Source organism: Vanellus vanellus (assembly GCF_965231255.1).
Source record: "Vanellus vanellus genome assembly, chromosome: 10".
In the NCBI taxonomy this organism is placed as follows: Eukaryota; Metazoa; Chordata; class Aves; order Charadriiformes; family Charadriidae; genus Vanellus; species Vanellus vanellus.
This window is the reverse complement of record NC_138915.1, coordinates 8,496,416-8,514,417: the sequence shown is the minus strand read 5'-3', so window position 1 is coordinate 8,514,417 and position 18,002 is coordinate 8,496,416. Positions and strand designations below refer to the sequence as shown.

Below are 18,002 nucleotides of genomic sequence, written 5' to 3'. Positions count from 1 at the left end.
GCAAGCCAATGTTACCGGGAAGGCTTCCTCCTCCTTCCTTGTGAGAATGATTCACCCCTTGTGGTCTGTGCAGGAGATAATCATTTTCGTAGCGTGATTAGAATTTCAAACTGTACTGAAGTCTATATGAAAAACCCAACAACTTCCATGTCTTTCAAATACTATTACTTAAACATGTATGGATGTTGGAGATCATATACAGTGACCTTTTATCCATCCCAGATTGTAAACCTGCTGTAAAATGATGGGATGTGTTTTTTCTATCCCCCCTCCTTTTTAAAGAAGCAATAAAACTGTACATTAAAAGACAGGAAGGACATTACTGAGTTACAAAAGAATGCCCACTTTGTCAATAATTTGTAAATGTAAACAAAAAAGTTCAAGTAGAAAAGCAAACAAGTGTGCCGCTGCTTCGAATACATCTTCTCACCCCATGGGGCTAGGGCAAAGTTCTTTAAAAACGTGTCTTCATGGCAGTCATGAAGCATCTCAAGAGAGTCCTGATCTTCACTACCAAATATCACTGGTGAAGCTAAGCTCCTTTGCTGATAAAGGTAGCAATGGGTTGTTCCTGTGAAACTCTTGGGGATCCTTCATGGTATTGTTAAGAGGTAGCTGTCCATTTAGTAGTGTCAAAGGTATGTTACAGTACGTGTGATGGTTGCTTATGGAAGCTATTGGCAATGTTGCTGCTGACACATCGTATTCGTATCCTCTGCAATAATGTCTCATTTGCACAGAATCTGCTTGATGGTAATCAGTTAAATCAGCCCGCGATTCTACCAACGTGGCAGAAGTGCCTGTGACGGCAAGAGAGGGTACAGTCTGGAGGTCTCCAAAAAGGCCCTGCTCTGCAGAATCCAGGACCTGATGCCGAGACACCACCTCCTTTTTCTTCCCTGGCATTTCAAAGACTAGACGCTTCCAAAACTTAGAATTCAGTTTGCTGCTTTTTGGTCCTTTCCACTTGACCACTGAGAGAAGTTTGATGGTGTGCTTTAAAGATTCCACTTCGTGATAATTCACTTTCCCTTTTAATTCAGTACACTCAATCAAAATAACTTTGATTTCTCCACTGACTAGCATGTTATGGAGTCTGTTTTCCATCTCAAAAATACTCCATCCTCTCCTGAGAACATAGTCTGGAGTTAACACGATAATGAGTCTTCTGCTTTGTTCAACACATCTTGTGAGATCTTCAATGTAGGCTACAAATTATAGAAAGAGAGAAAGAGTAAAGAATGAAGAAGTCTATTGTATCAAAACATCAGGCTTGCAATCAAGTATAACAAAATCCTACAGCTTACTGATCCACACCATTTAAGACAAGGGGCATTTCACAATATACTCCAACAAAAATAGGATTGTGTATCACAATGTATTTCTATTTATGGAGTACATATAGAAAACGCCTCAATAACACCCTCCATCCTTTACTGGTTTTTCCCTGTTCTCAACAGAATGGCATTTACATAATATCTTCACTGTGGAGATGCATTAGTGACTAAAAATACACAGTTCACTTACTGCAAAAATATGGGTCAAGATCAATATAATGTTTGTGTAAATTTTAACATTGACACTGGTTATTATTAACATCGCATTGAGGGAAGCATGCTTTGGGAAGCAGTTCTTGTGTTTCAGACGCAAAGACATGAGGGTGCTGCAGGGTGTATGAACTGTAACTTGCAAGAGCTCAAAAAGAAATCCACTCTCATCACATGCAGAACTTGTGCTACTGCATAGAAGCATCACGGTAGCTCTTTCTTCTTTAGGTTTTGACCACAAAAGCACAATAACATTCTTTGTGGCCCAACGCTCTGTTTTAACATCACAAACCTGTGCTTCTATGTATCCCAAGGTATTAACAGAAACTTCACAAGTGACAGGAACAAATGGAAAATTTAAACATGTTGGAGGTGTTTATTTGTTGAGACATCAGTGACAAAGAAAATAGCATTGTTCTTTTATTCATGCATGCCAAGTAGTTGCAAACGATCAGTGTAAGCAGAAATGCCAGCCCCATCATTAGCTCCATGATGTCAGCTTATTGAACTACAAAGTATTTTTGAAGTTGGACTTGGATGCCTGAGTTTCACTTGTCCCAGGGATGGTAGGGAAGGGAAGCCAATTACACCGGTCTGACACGGAACAGGATGGGAAAGAGATCTACTTACAGACCTGATCCAAAACCCATTCAAATGAACAGACTTCAAGACATTTCAGTGAGTTTTGGGTCAAGACCAGAAAAATGAAATCACTTGCAGAAAACCCCACTAAGGTCAGAAAAGTGTTCATTGGTTGCATAGCATTGTGATTGCGAGCTTAGAGGCGGGGTATCATTTTATTTTTAAACTACATGAACCTCTTGACCATGCTACTCAGAATGTGCCGCCTGACAACAGAGGAGAAGCATGTGTTATAAATGAAGACTTGGACACCAGAGCTGCACAGAACAGATCTTTACTCAGCACAGGGCAGGGCCTCTCTTACACACACTGCCCTCTAGCAGGAACAACGATTACAAAGAACATCATTAATCAACATCTGTTACTGCAAGACTCGTTTTTATAGTCCCAAGCACCGTTCCACAGCATGCTTATTCACACCACTTCCAGTAAAGTAAATAGCTACAAAATAGGCCAACAGGAACATTCTAAAATAGCTTATTTTCATGAGACTGAAGGCATAGTTAGCATCAAATCTGCCTTTACCAATGTTTTACTTCACCACTTAGCAGCAAGAAGAATTTCTTTCACAAACGGAAAAAAGAGGCAATTGCAAACATCCCACAGACACACAAAAATTTAAGACATACACATACATTACAAATGTCTATGCAACAATCCTGACTTTTAGTTAATGTTTTATGACTCTTTAATCATGCAGCATTTACAGTTTGTTTTTTTTCTCCTTAAAATATTTTATGAGGAAAACGCCGACATTGCTCTGTGTAAAATTGTTACTCATTAATGAAAAAATTTCAACATTAAAATCCATGGGAGAGGCAGCGGAGAGGGGAGAGAATCAGCAACAATGAGAAAATGATAAGCAGAACTGGTGAAACAAAACTTAAGGAAAGGTAGAAATGTTCAATACAATGGAAAGAGATTATCCCAATGTATCAACAGCTCAGACTCTTCATTTTCTTCCTTTCTTTCTGCTCCCAAAAAGAAAGAATTTAGGTGGGAAGCTTCATCATTAGAGGTTGAATCTGCAAGATACAGTAAAACAACAAACTATCATGCATCTTTCCTGAGACATATTCATCCCTCCTTCAAACAACTCAGAACACGACTATGTACAAGACAATTCTCTGCAGGACACAATACCGGTCAGTACCACATATCCAGGTTAGGGCTAAGCACAGCCATACATATCCTATATGCATCCGATTAAAAAACCAAAACAAACCAACAAAACAGACAAAAAAATTACTCCACTTTCATCTCTTCAAATATCCAGTGGCAATAATTTCAATAGCAGCAACCCAGCAATAGTCCATCATACCATCTCAATCAAAAACTCACCAGACTTTGCTTTAGTCAAACAGGGAATGAGGTGGGAAGAAGACAGGAAAAATTCCCTGTTTTCTCAGATGGTTACTTCTCCCCTCTGTGCCTCTCCCATATTTCGGCATGCCCACCTTACTTACTGGATATCGCAATAAGTAAGAGCTCTTTCTACAGACGGCTAAACAGACACCTTCACAAATGACCACTAGGTGCTCCTTCAGCTCCAAGTTTGCAGCTGGTTCACTGATAGACATGGCAAATGTACAGGGGTTCTGTTGGTGCACTGAGGATAAAATACACCGTATTATAGGAAACTGGAAACCCAAATGAAAAGGCAAACACATTTTCCAGACATCTGGTCCAGAAGTACTTAGTATTCCCAATAACTTCAGCTTGGGACTACTACTAAAGGTAGGCGACAACTTCCCTGGAGCACATGGTTCGATTGGGTGCACTCTACAATATGTCCAATGTGCACAACTTAAATCACATGGGGGGACATATTCCAGTCTGTGGAAATTCAAGTTTTATTTTTTCCAGTGGTAGCAGACTGACCGCGTAAACCCGTGAGTTGCTAAATCACCCACCCTCCTTTCACTTCAGAATTTGAGACTGCCCAAAATACCCGGGGTTGAGTTGTCTGTCTTAAGTGTTCGGTCCATTAGAAGGTATTAAATCCAAGCAATCTGTATTGCAATGGAGGATGGAGAAAGGGTGGTTTCCACCTTTCCCGTGAGCTAAGAAGTAATTGTCAGGCACTGGCTCTGTTTCACGTTCAAGAAAAAAATTGAGCACAGATTTCAGGAATGACATCACCAATTGTAAGATTCCAGACCGATATATTTCCATCAGATAAATATCATTTTGCTGAAACTTCACTTTTGCTGCAGGAGGTGTCAACTTCAATGACATTTCATCGTGAGGGGAGAAAAAAAAATTGTCTTGACAAAATCAGTATGGAATTATTCGTTTTTAATTCCCAGACATTGTATTTTATCATAAACTAGAACGTGAAAATAAAATTTCAGCATTAGAGTTAACCCACTTGATTTTATTGACAAAGAACACGTCAAATTTTGACCCCTTTTTCCTCCCTTGAAACACCATTTTGCTATATGGCACAAAAAACGTCTTCAAAATGTTAGCATTTCCCATAGGTCAAAATATTTAGAATTATTAGTAGCTCTATCAGTAACTTACTTGCATCATGTCCAATGCAATGCCCCAAAAGGTATGGACAGCAAAAACTTTTAGACCCATAAACAAATGCAGTTTTTGCATGGTTGCCCTTCAGTAATGAAGACAGATCATCTGACAGCAAGTATGTGCTCACCAAACACTGTCAACATGTAACGATGCTGAACTGTAGTTTGAAGCACTGAAGAAGAGAAATCCAAGACATGCATCCAATTTGCAATTAAATCATGCATAACTGCCTACTGAATCTTGAAGAAGCTATACTAACCACAGGCTGGAAGGAAACCCAGACAACCTAATATGCAAGCAGACTAAGAGCAAGGAAGTTAACGAAGAGCACAGACACAGAGTTGCTTACACAAAGAAATTACTAACTAACCACATTCAGATGATTTGCAGAAGCAGTTGAGGGAGAGGAAAAGAACACCAGAAATCATATAAAGTCCTACGGATATTTTGGGGAAGCATGGTCTGCAGAACCACAAGAACCAAAGAGTATCTACCATCGACCCCCTACTGGCTGGTTCCCGGCACTCTGAAAATAGCCAGCCGTTCTGCGTTGGGCAACGTGACTATCACTTGAGAAAGTTATTTATAGAAGAATAATTCAGTCCTGGTTTCCTAACCGTGTAGTTCCCAAACCCTAACTCTGATTATTTTATTATAACAAAAATGATTGCATGTCTTGCTTTTCCTGTTTATTAAATATCTGTTGTTTCTGTTAGCTCAGACCAGAACAGCGCTGCAGTCGGAACTGCTGAAACACAGAGGGCCCCTCCCCAAAGAGAGGCCAATCCCAGAATAAGCTAAGGGACAGTTGATGAGTTCAACATAAAGAAACAAGTAGTGCAGATCAGCATGACACACTGCCCTCTCAGCGTACCACTCCCTTAGCCATTGTCAGACTTTCCCTATTTGGCATGGCAAAGCAAGTGGGGATTAAGGAGAAGGAAAGGATGGTGGCTCTGGGGTTGTGCCCTTTCAGACTGAAGTGGATGATTTTGGTGAAATTGTTTTGGCGATAAATGTTGGAACCAAAATTCTGGATATTTAGAATCAAAGACTCTTACAGGTTAGAAAGGGGCTCTGGAGGTCTCCAGGTCAACACCCCGCCCAAAGCAGGACCAGCTAAAATCGCTCAGGGCATTGTCCAGTACAGTTTTGTAGACCTCCAAGGTTGAAGGTTTCTTCTCAGTGTCTCTGGGTTCTGTTCCAGTGTCTTACCACCCTCATGGTGAGGAAAATTTTCCAAATGTTTAAATGGAATTTCCAGTGTTGCAACTCATACCTGTGGCCTCTTGTTCAACAACTGTGCACCCCGGAGAAGAGTCTGTCTCCATCTTTGTGCTTTCCACTGGAAAGACAACCATAATATTCCTCCTTGGCCTCGTCTTTGTTGGCCTTTTCTTCAAGAAACACAGTTCTTTTGGGCTCTCCTCTTGTACTGTGTGCTCCAGCTCCCTGACCACCTTGGAGGCCTTCAGTGGGCTGTTACAGGGTAGCCAACCTTTCTGGCTTTTGTACATATTTCTTCCACTTTCAACTATCATTCCTCTGTGTCTCTGCTACCCCCGCCCATGCCTGGCATTAAGTGTGAAATTTCATACAGAGTAGACAACCAGGGACTTCTGAAAGGAGTTTGTGGAGCTGGGTACTCCATTCCCATTCCACATAAATGGTGTCCCATACCTAATTAAGGCTCCTTGGGAACTCCATGCACACAGTCCAACCGGGTTTTCTTCATCCAGGAACCCGGAATGCACCAGGCAAAAACCACACAGATGGGCAGACAAAACCACAAAGTACCAGAACTGCAATATTGACTGTTGGGTACTTTCTATCACGTGCCTTAGGTGCTCTCCTGTTGTGCTGACAAGCTCTCATTTTTCAGGTGAAAGCAAAGATTTTTATTCCATCACCATTATTCTTTTCAGTGCCTGATCTCTTTACCCTGGGCTGAGCTGGAGTGAATTGCTGATGTTTTTTCAATCCTGTCAAGATCAAACGCACATATGCTTAGAGAGCAACTAAATGATGCTCTAATAGATTTGTATTGCTGGTATTAAAAATCCAACTTGACAGTTTCGACCTCTTCACTTTCAGGGTTTAAAATAATTTGCAGAAACCATGTGAGAAAAATATCTCCCTCCGATATAGTCCCAATTTTAGAAGAGTCGAGTGCAAATAGAGCTTTCTCTCTGTAGACATATCATCCTTAGTAAGACAGAAAATGGCTCAGGTAAAAACATAATTATTCCTGTTCCTCCCCCCCCAAGTATTCAGTCTCCTCAGATCTCCTAATACTGAATTTAAAAGCTCACAGGGCTTGAGAGTCTGCTTGGTATGGGAAAGGATTTGTTAAAAAAGCCCTGAACACTAATAGGGTGGAAAAAAATGATAACTACTAAGAAACTTTAGTAACAACTGCAACTGTACCTTAGGGATCACGATCTCCTTATACAGGCTAACATGTTCCGTTACGCCTTAGTTACCTAGGCAGAAAAGTATATGTGCTGTCAGCTTTGACAGAGTGAAGAACACTTACTCTGTTAAGACCAAAGAATATTCTTTAAGAATAGCTGCTATCGTACTTTCTCTAACATGCAACTCAAATCCCAGGTTACAAACTTGGTCTTGCTGCTTACACAGCACACTGGCACATCTCCCCACCGTGTCGCCCCTCTCATCTTCCAGCCTGCATGGCCACGAGGGCTTCTGCAGCAGCAAGAAGCAGTGGCTGCTGGAGCCATTTCTACCTCTCAAGTTTGGGGAGCCGGGTCCATCTGTCCTGCTCTCAGGCAGCTCCAAGAGTCACTGCAAAGGTCCTTGCTGGCCACTATGCGGTGGGCACCACCGAGGCCCTCAGCATCCTTCACGGTGACTCTCCCACTAGGACAAAACGCTCCACTGGGATAACATTGGTATCCCAGCGGGGCACAGAAACCAACACCTACTGCAAAACGTGACTCAGCCCCACCTGACCTGACCTCTGGATGCCAGGGATCTGCTTCCCAACAGTGAAGTTGTGGCCTCAGTCCCCACAGCCATCACCTCTGTCTTCCTAGGGAGAGCAACAGTCACTCCCTGGGCACCCCTGAAACAAATGGCCCTCAGCGCAGAGCCGAAATGCAAAGTTCGGATATGCAGTGCGGAGGAGCTCGCTGCTGGGTGCGCATGTCCCAGGTAAGTCACATCGGGCTGTTATCTCTCTCTCGGCTGCACAGGGACACGCAGAGCCTACCATAGCTTTTCCCCAGAGGTTAGAGATGAACCGTCTGGACAAAAACATAATCAAACTTGTCTCTGAATTTTTCTGAACTCAGCTTTTGAGTTTGTTCAGAGAAGTGTGCGAGAAAGTTAATGAAATACTATTTAACAAATCTATTTTTCGCTTGCTCTCAAATCCAAGTAGCAGCTGTACGCATTGCTTCATGCCAGGAAGCAAGCGCAATAATGCACACCCTCCTGTGGCAGCACCTTAAAATTGCAGAGATTATATAAAACAACCAGCCTTACAAAACACACCTTATTTGCTGTTCTAGCGGAATGGTACACATTTAAGTACATAAGATATAGAAGGAAACACATCAGAACGGAGAGTGGGAAAGCACTGCGTAACACTGAAAGCCATTTACACCAGAAGAGGAGGAAATGAAGTACATATGACAAGAGATATTACCTAAAATAAAAAAGGTAACTGTGATCAAACCCCTATTTTTCTATAGAAATCTACCCCAAAGACCTATATATTTTGTCATATCTGCCACTTTTGGAAACCTCTGAAGTTTCTAGCAGGTTGAGACCATGGCACACTGCCTGCTCTCTTCACTAAGTACTGCAAGTCCTTGAAAGACCGGTGAGCATTAGGCAGAACACAGCCACGTTCCACTTCTCCAGCGCACATGGAGAGCTTACAAATACAGGACTCTGAGTCTTCCCTCCTTCCCATCACTTCTCCCTCCCTCTTGGCCCCTCAAAATAAAGTGCCTTCTCCCATATCTTTTTCAAAGCTAAAGCATGCAAATCACACTCATTTCAGTTCCACATTTTATTCTGCATTGTCATTATCTCTGATTAAGCGTTCTTGAAGCTCCATGTGTTAGAATCAGGCCCTTTCATAATACTGAAGAAGTGAGTTTGAGAGGAAAAAAGAGGTATTAAATCTGTGAATGTTCATAAATGAGAACTGACATTTTCAGGTACCCTACATTTTCAGGAGAGGTTTAATGAATACCCAAAGTGATGACAAGTATTTGCTGAGTGTCTGACTGACAAAAATAGACAAAAATAAAATACCATGCTGGCTGGTACAGCAATTGGAAAGAAGAATCTCATTTCAGATTAATCTGTGCCTCAGTATAGTTATCATTGAAGGGCTAGCTTTAAACTCTTTAATTCACTTGTATAATTGCTATGTATAACTCTGCTATATTGTTGGATATGAAACAACTATTTACAACAGTTCTGTGATTTTTAACACAAAAAGATGTATTTTATCTTAATAATATCTATAAACTCAGTACTACTTGCTTGTACAGTCGGAAATAAGAAGGCTACGAGCCAAGTCCCCTTTCTGGAATATGTCAGTAAGGGAGTAAAATTCACACCTTGCATGGGCAGGGTAAAAGCGATAGGGGAAGCAGCTCTAATCTAGGAGCTGCAAATGCACATGTGAAATTCAAGCCACTACACGGGACTTTGCCTGATGTCTGACTAGGCTCTGGCTCCCCTTTCCCAATGGTACAGGATTCAGAGCTCTGTTGCCAGCTCCCTCAAATGTCAGAGAAGAAGTAGGCTCCAGCTTCTACGGCAGGCGCTGGATTTTGGCAGCAGCAAGGCAGCAGTTTCAAGTCTTTTGGCAGGCAGGTTGCTAATGCGGCCATGTTCTAGCTGTTTCATGTTTGGGGACATCTGCTCCAGCACAGCCATTGCTTTGTTTTCTTATTCATATTTCCTATACAGTAGCCTATACAGACAGAAGCTCATATTGTCTTCTTATGTTTTTCATGGAAGTGATTTGCAGACAGAATTTGTAAAAGCTTATTTTTCACAAGGGTACCATTTCAAATAAATGTGATATTAAAGTAAACATACTGTGCATTCAAAATTCATCAACATGATGCATATGATTCATAGTCTTTTTTGACTTGTCCAAAAATGAATCTGGAAGAAGAGATGCCATAACTACAGCTAGGAAGGCATTAACTGTTGGTACAGACATCCAAAGGTGCTGCTGAATCTTCAGACATGGCAGCAAAATGATTTGAAATGGACAACTGTATTTCACCGTCAGCATGGAAAACAGCATCAGATCACTGGGCTGCACATAGTCCTCTGAAAACTTAGTATTACTTACACAATACCAATTGTTTGCACAATAACAACACTGCTCAGAAATGCAACATTTGCTCAAAACTCTAATGAAGAAATTGCATCTATACCGTTAACTGGGAACCTATTGTAGCAATTTATGAGACTTCAAAGTTAGGAAAAAACCAAAAGACGATAGGAAGGATGACTTTTACTTGTAAAGCTGCTGTAGACAAATATTTACTGGAAAAAAAATAATAATCCCATTTTCAATGGTAAAATAGAGACTACAAAATCTTTTTTGGAACTTTCCTGCTTAGCTACCTGTGTCTGATGTAGAAATTTTGGACTACAGTATTGCTTGCAGTGCTGTAGCCTTCCCTGTAGGAAGGTCCAGCTCCTGCCTCCGCTACAATCAACGGCAGTTCCCCCTGATTTCAGTGGTGCAAGAACAAGCTCCAACCTGGAGCTCAAATTTGCAGTACTGACGAAACTTTTCAAATCCTCACAACCACTTCATAAAGAGAGGTTTCCAACATCTAGTACTTATCACACTGTCCGGGCCTTCATGACACATCAGAGAGAATTAAAACCGAAAGGTCAGAAATACTTACTTCCACTAGGGATGAGGTCCCTATCCGGAATGAAGAGCTTATACCCATAGTGCTTTTCTAGAACATCTGGCAGAATTTCAAGTGCAAACTGCTCTTCTTCATTATTATCACAATCTAACGCATCAGGATCCACTTTGGTGTATGAAAGATATGCATCATATTCCTTGTTGTCTGTAAGAAAACAAATTCATGTTCAGCCAGCTGTTTGCAAGAGCGCTATAAAGAATACAGGAATGTACTAGGAAATCGTATTATTCCTTGACATGATTAAGCATTTCCCAACAAAACTGGGACTTGTCACAGGAAGACAGAATCCAGCTTCCACAGAGAAATCTTTCAGATCCAGACAAACAATGCCCTTTCAGTTTTCTTCTTCTGCATGTTGAGCTAGTTACTGACTCTGCTTCGTATGGTCAGTGTACACGTTTCACATCTGAAAAGATCATGGGCAACTTTTTGATACCAATACTAAAGCTGGAACTTTTTATTTTAATCCTTTACATATCGCTAATGGAAATCTTTCAACCGCTATGCCTCAAGAGTGCTATGATTATGTGAAAATTTTGAACTTGGAAAAGTTTTTGAGCCTGGAAAGTTTGGAAAGTTTTCAGCAAGGAAAACTTCCTTGCAGAAGCAATTGTGAGAAAATACATGATTTAACTCAAATGAATACCAATTATGCAGAAAAGAGTCCAAAGCAATTATTCAGAAAATCTTGTAGTTTTTAAAACCAATATCATAATTTTAGAGACATTTTAAATACTTGGGGCTCACAGTATGAGAGGGAGAAATAACTCCAAGAGCAAATGGGGCGCAGGGGGAGACTTGCCCCTCCATTCTGCCTTCAGCTCAGGGGTGGAGGCAAAGCTTCATCAAAAAGTGGAGGCAAGCCATGGGTCACAGAGGGGACCCAGGCAACGCCGCATGAGGACAGTGGTTTGGCTAGAAAAGGCAACACGTCGCCTCCTCCTCCTTCACAGCACTGGGGCTTGTCTCCAGATCTCTGCATCCGAAACACTGAGCTAAAAGCTGGTGACTGTGCCAGGAACAGAAGTGGCACCGCTATCGAGCTTGGGATCCACGCTGGGATCAGACTGCCTTCATTACATTTCTCTTTGCTATTCCTCTGCCGTAATGGAAAATAGTATATTGAAAAAGTCAACCTTCAGCAATTCAATCTCCAGGGAAAAGCACAGCTGCCAGTATTTACAGAAAAAGAAAAATCAAATAGTTAATGTTGTGAGGACAAAACTGCATGAATGAAGGATTGTTGAGTACCAATTATCTGTAAAGAACAGTGCACATGGAAGATAATTAAAGCAGTTAAAAATCATCAATATACCCTGATAAACAGAAAAAATAGTTAATCATAATACAATACATTCCTTGATGACCTTGAAATGATGGTAGCTTTCTTATAATTCTTGACACAAAGCCCGACCCATGAGGGTCAGAGCTACAGACAAAGCATGGGAATAATTATATATTTGTAAAAGGCACTTTGCCTAGTGTCGCCATAGCTGTATGGGCGGCTCTCCACCTGGCTTGCTGATATTGCTCCGAAATCAACAGCATACAAAGACAGTAGTTACTGATGGAAAGATGGCAGAAGAACAACTAGCAAAGAAATAAAGGCCAGTCAGCTTTGGAGGCCTGTCCAAAACCTGCTACCCTGTCTGTAAGGAAGCCTGCCAAAACCTTTAAGAGAAGCCAGCCACCAAGCGATCTGGGAGACAAACATCCCTGCAAACATTTGAGAGCTCTGCAAAGGCAGCAGAGCAAGCCCCGGAGCATGACATACCTGGTTATAAAGCATCGTGAAAGCCACGCACGGATTGTGTGCCGGCAGACCCTGAGCCTCCCGCCCCTTCCAGCCGCGTGGGTACAACTGCCCTCTCCAGTCACCTCTATGCACAACCCAAGTAAGCAAGACGTAGACAGAAACAGATCCCTCGGGCTCTTGTGAGTCCGTACGCTTGTGTTACATCTCTACGGTCTCGACTCCCTCTTCACAAGCTTCACATACACAGGACATAGCAGAAGGACCTATCCATGCTTGCCCACAGCTTGCTCCGTGTGCCTTGGATGCAGCCCTGTCTGGAGTCATTTTCTAAATGCCTTTCCTTAATCTTCAGTATCATTTTCTCTAAAAACAGTGCTACACACAACACAGGAAGTGAATGCATCCAACATCGTTTACACAGGATATTTTTAGAAACAGGAATAGAGCAAATCTGTTGAGTTCCGAATCTTCTATTGTAAAGAAATACATGTATAAATGGAAGATAACTCTGCAATTGCATCTATACAGCTGACTGCTCATGGAAGCTCTGTGTGTTCCCACTATAGCCTACATAAGTAGAAAGAAACATCCCCTTATATGCTATGATTTCAGTAATATTCTGCCTCCATCTTTCATCCTGCAGTATGAGAATGAGACACGAAGCTGCAATAGTTCTAAACCCGTGCACTGGAAAAATAAAAGGTGTTTTCAGAATTAACATGCGCACAGAATCCCCTACGTACTCATGGGGCTTCCTCTAACAACTAGAAAATAATATTGCTTCATAAATTAAAAAGTGATCGAACCAAGGAAGTTATATGAATAAAAATGCAGCAGCTTCACACTGAAAACGCAAGATAAATGAACCAAAGCAATCTGGAGGAAGTTACCACTTTGGATCACTTTTTGTTGGTGTGAACCAGGGATGTTACATTGGTATAATCCCAAGGTGTTAGAGGTAAATTACTCAAAACCAAAAAATATCACACTTCACTTTCTCCTAGGTATCAGCATAAATATTTTGCAGTATTGTGTAGTATGAAAAAAGCATCTTAGGTTTTCGCACCCACACGTGAAGACTGAGGAAGAGGAAATTTCCTGATCTCTATTCCTGCTATTTATCGTTCCACATTCTAAAATCCCCTGGATGTCATTCCACGCATTCTCCAAAACTCCTATGGATTTCATTGTAGCGAAACACTTTCACACCGTATCTACTCAGTGTTAAAGAAACATTCATTATTTTGATAACAGTAACGCTAACTGCAGAAAGCAGCATGTCTGTGCAACTGCACGTTGTTTTGGCACAATAGGGGAAATGTGTTTCCTGCTCTTTTTTCAAATACATTATTGTTTCTAGATATACCATTCCAGACTGCCTACATGACTCATAAGTGTTGCGGTGGGCTATGAAAATTACCTGTACTTTGTACTGTGAACACTCTACTTCAGAACTTTTGCAGATACTAGTTACATGCTTATTAATAACATATTAACTATGCTATAATAAAAGTGCTAAGAATATAATAATAGGATTTAAAGCGCTTGGATTTAGTTTAGCGGGATGTACTCCAGCTTCGTAGGAGCAGGAATGTTCGATATTCAGGAGAATTAAAGCTTCAATTTGAAAATACATGTTTAGCTTTAGGCACCAAACAGAATACATGCTAGCGAGAGAGAAGGGTAAGAACACTGAAAATAGCCTGGTTTGTTCCTAAACATACTCTCCGGGCAAGCTGTGCATTCCCACTACATTGTTTACAGTCTCACAATTAACTGAGGCAACTAGTTAACCTCAATAACAATCGCCTCTCACTAGTTACTGGAGGTAGTTAGCAGCCTGAAGACAATTCAATGGAAATGTTTAATGAAAAATACCTGGTGAAAGGGCTGCCCACATACAGTATGGATCTCGGGAGAAGTGACCCTGGGCGTACGTGGCACTGGGACACATGAATGTGAAGAGTTCTGAGGAATCAGTTCACAAATGACATTCAAGCCTCTATAACAGACTATGAACAATTCGTCTTACTCCCATTTGCTTACGGCACGGCCCAGTGACATGTCAATGAAAAGACTCATTGATTTCAGAGGGCTTTGGGAGAAAGTCTTAAGGCTTTACATTGTTGGATGCTTAGTAGTTTGAACTTAAACTGGCAGCAGGTATCTTTTGGGATTGATTTCAATCTACAAGTTTCATCACTTTGGGTCTGTGAAATATTTCCATTGCATATATTGAGTTTCCTGAGCACCTGCTTACCATCAGCTGCTTCGTCTCCTCCAAAGTTCTGTCTGTAGAACAGCATTAACTCTATGTTGTAGCACTTATAGATGGTCACAAGCAAAATAAGCAGAAGAAGGATGGCTCCCAGTCCTCCAGCAAGCTCTATTTTGTAGATCAAATCTAAAATTAGCAAGGAAAGACAAAAAGGTTATAATCTTTCCGAGCCGTATTTGCTCTAATCCACTGTACAATTCCACATAAAATTGTGCAGCTTCCAATTATAAACACTGTAACATTAAGGATGACTAAGTTTTTATTCATTACCTATTACTTAACTTTACCCATTTACTCCATCTACTGCCCATCTAAAATCACCATCCAGAATGCATGTGAGGCGATAATCATAACTCTTCTATAAGGGAATTACGTGGTGATTTTACACAGGGGATTAATCAACTTTTAATGAGCTTGTGGAGTTGTAAACTTCTGTATTCGCAGAGTGCATCAAATGCTGTATGCAGCACATGAGAATAGATATACAGTACTGCTCTTTAGCCCGAAATGTTGTCTGAACACAATATTGCTTATAATACCACTTGGCGTATTACTTCGCCATGTAAGACAAAAGATGACAATTTGACAACAGCTACCTCTAACAACCTGTATTAGTTTAGATAAGACATCATGAAGATATTTGCTGCTGTGATATATAACACGAAGAGTAAGAACTGTAATACAGGCAAGACAAAGTTTTTGTGATCTTTCTGCTTGTAGAACTTAGGTCAGAAAAAAATACTGGTGTGTCATTTTCAAGATAAAAAGCAAATTGGTTGTTTATCTTTTGGGGTTATTCTTGCTTTGCCATGCCTTGTATTTCAATAATTAACATCAGATGTCAAGCTATTCCCAGTTTACAGTATCTCTGATGTCTGTCTGTTAAGAAGTCATGGACTAATAGATGGAAAAAGTCTATTATAATAGCTATTTAATCTCTTTGAGAACACAGGGAATTCATGGGACTTTTATTACACTGCATGATAAAGTTACCATATGCTCTGGGGATAAATGTGGTCAAATGGAGAACAGAGTCGGTTAAAATCACTTTTCAGGGAAAAAACGTATTTTTGTTGTGTGGAATCTTTTTTTGCTAGGAAAGTGAGACGATGGCAAAGCCGCCAGCTTGGAAGGAGAGAAAATGCTGAGCCTTGACCGCCTGCTGCCCACAAGGGAGCACAGACTTGTGTCTACTTGCTGGGGGAATGGCAGGGTATCGAGCAAAACCACAAAATCCAGCTCAACAGGTAGAATCAACCCACTTTTGCATGTCCTGTATTTGTCCTACTGCCCCATAAATGCTCCTAGAGCCCGGACATAAAGAGGCAGAAAGCCAAGGCTTTGGGGCTCTGTATTTCCATTCCAGGGTGAAGTCAATGGAAAAAAACCCACAAGTTTCAGTTTTCTTGTCTACTCCAGATCTTAGTCTCTGCCTCTGATTAATACCTTACACCTCAAGTGGTCCTCACTGAGGTCAATAGAGAAGGCAGCACACCAAACATCAGGAAAGGAGTTGAATCTGGGCTTTATGCTATAACAGTGCCTGAAAATTAGTAAATAATAATATTCTGATAGTTTCTAATGTAAAATAACATAGAAGGACTTAGCCACAATGTATCACAGAGGATTATGGTCTTTAAAATACTAGAAGTCTCATAAACACCCAATAAATGAGAGACAAATATATTTTAGAAGGTTCCTCATCATTTAGTACAACAGCAGTACAAGAACCCCCCCCAATGTCTTGAATGAAGGCAGACTCCTTGAAATAAATGGTGAGCAAATATCATAATATTTGCTTTTGTCTAAATTCACTGCTTCATTCCACTAAAAGCACAGCTGGATTTTATTCTGCAGTTCCTGCCAAGTTATTCATGTTCCAGGACAGTTATATTATAGACTTCAGTCACTAAAATACTGGACTGTTTTCAAATTCATTTGAAGGGAACCCTGAACTATTTCCACAACTAAGGGACAAGTGGGTGTATATTCTGTTTCCATGTAATTTGAGCACCAAACATGCCAGGACAGCACGGAGAAAAGAAGAAAAGCAAACCCAGTATTGTCCAGCACTTATTTTTGAACTACTTGAAAGCAAATAACAACGTGGCCTTAAATTAAGTCAGTAAAGAAGAATGAGGATGCTTGATTCCGTCTTTGCATTGGTAGCTTTGGGTGCTTGAAACTGGATTTGGTTCTTTTTCAGTTAAATAGAGAAAAACAACTAAATGATGATGTCTGCTCTGGGGCTATCAGCACACTGGTGCTATACCGACAGCACTCCTGTATTCTCTGAAAGCACTGTGAGGACCGTACCGCTAATATAGCAAAAGACTTCAACATATTTTACCTTAAATATTTGAGCAGTTCCTCTTTCTTCCTTAAAGCAAAGTATGTACTTAAAAGTAACCACCTGATGTCAAAACAAGAACTAATTCTAGAAACTCTCACACTAAAGCTGTAACTTGGATTTGTGGTTTGTTCCTGTTTTTTCATCCAAGCCTTCCTAGTTTAGCAGGACTCATGACTTACGCTTGCCTGTGTAGACCTGATGTGCTGCAATCACACCTTTGAACAGAGGGCAGACATAACCGACAGCACTGTGACAACCTGGAGGCAAAACGGAGCTACAAGCACCTCTCGCTGAACAGGGAGAACGCAGCCCTTAGCAGGTAAGACTTTGCGGGGAGGGGGATTTCTCTGGCTGAGAGACCTATGCTTCCTCTTCGCCTTTGCTGAGTGCTCCAGCAGCACATTACAATAGGAATCCACGATCCTTTCTTTGACATGCACAAAGGATGCCAGTCAACAGCTTTCTACCAGTCCTGCCCTAAATCTTGTCACAGCTCAGTATATACAGTAGTATTTCCTGGCTCGAGTACTCTACGGTCAAATCCAAGCTGGAGAAAGCTAGGATGAGAAGTAATTATGTCACGTTTCAGAATGGAAAACTTTGGTCAAGTATTTGTAAGAACTTAATAAATAACAAACAGGACAATGGGACAGGCAGTCAAAGGACACAGTGTAAGCAGGACTTGATTCAACTGAATACTGTGGTTATTTTAAATGACACTTTAATAGCTTGAAAATCAACTACTGAGAATGCCTGAGGGGAATATAAGCTTTCTACAGCCACAGTGCAGCGAGAAATGAAATAGTAGCTGAGAAGTGATCCTTTCCACCTCCAAATTCTGTATTCAGCAGTGCTTCTTCCATAATTTCAGCAGAGCTCTGAAATATCTACATGTTCTTGTTATAAATAAACCTAGCTTGTTATTCTAATACGTGCAACACAGCTGAACATT

General features: G+C 40.9%; 1 protein-coding gene across 1 annotated transcript in view; it reads right to left on the bottom strand.

Moving 5' to 3' along the window:
* Positions 1 to 510: 510 nt before the first annotated feature.
* IL1RAPL2 (interleukin 1 receptor accessory protein like 2) overlaps positions 511 to 18,002 on the bottom strand; it is a gene marked incomplete at both ends in the record, with an annotated part of 389,919 nt that continues 372,427 nt past the window's right edge. Inside the window, 3 exons of the mRNA XM_082488072.1 lie at positions 511 to 1,208; positions 10,637 to 10,807; positions 14,680 to 14,823. Coding sequence (XP_082344198.1) covers positions 511 to 1,208; positions 10,637 to 10,807; positions 14,680 to 14,823 — 1,013 coding nt within the window. The remainder of the gene's footprint in view (positions 1,209 to 10,636; positions 10,808 to 14,679; positions 14,824 to 18,002) is intronic.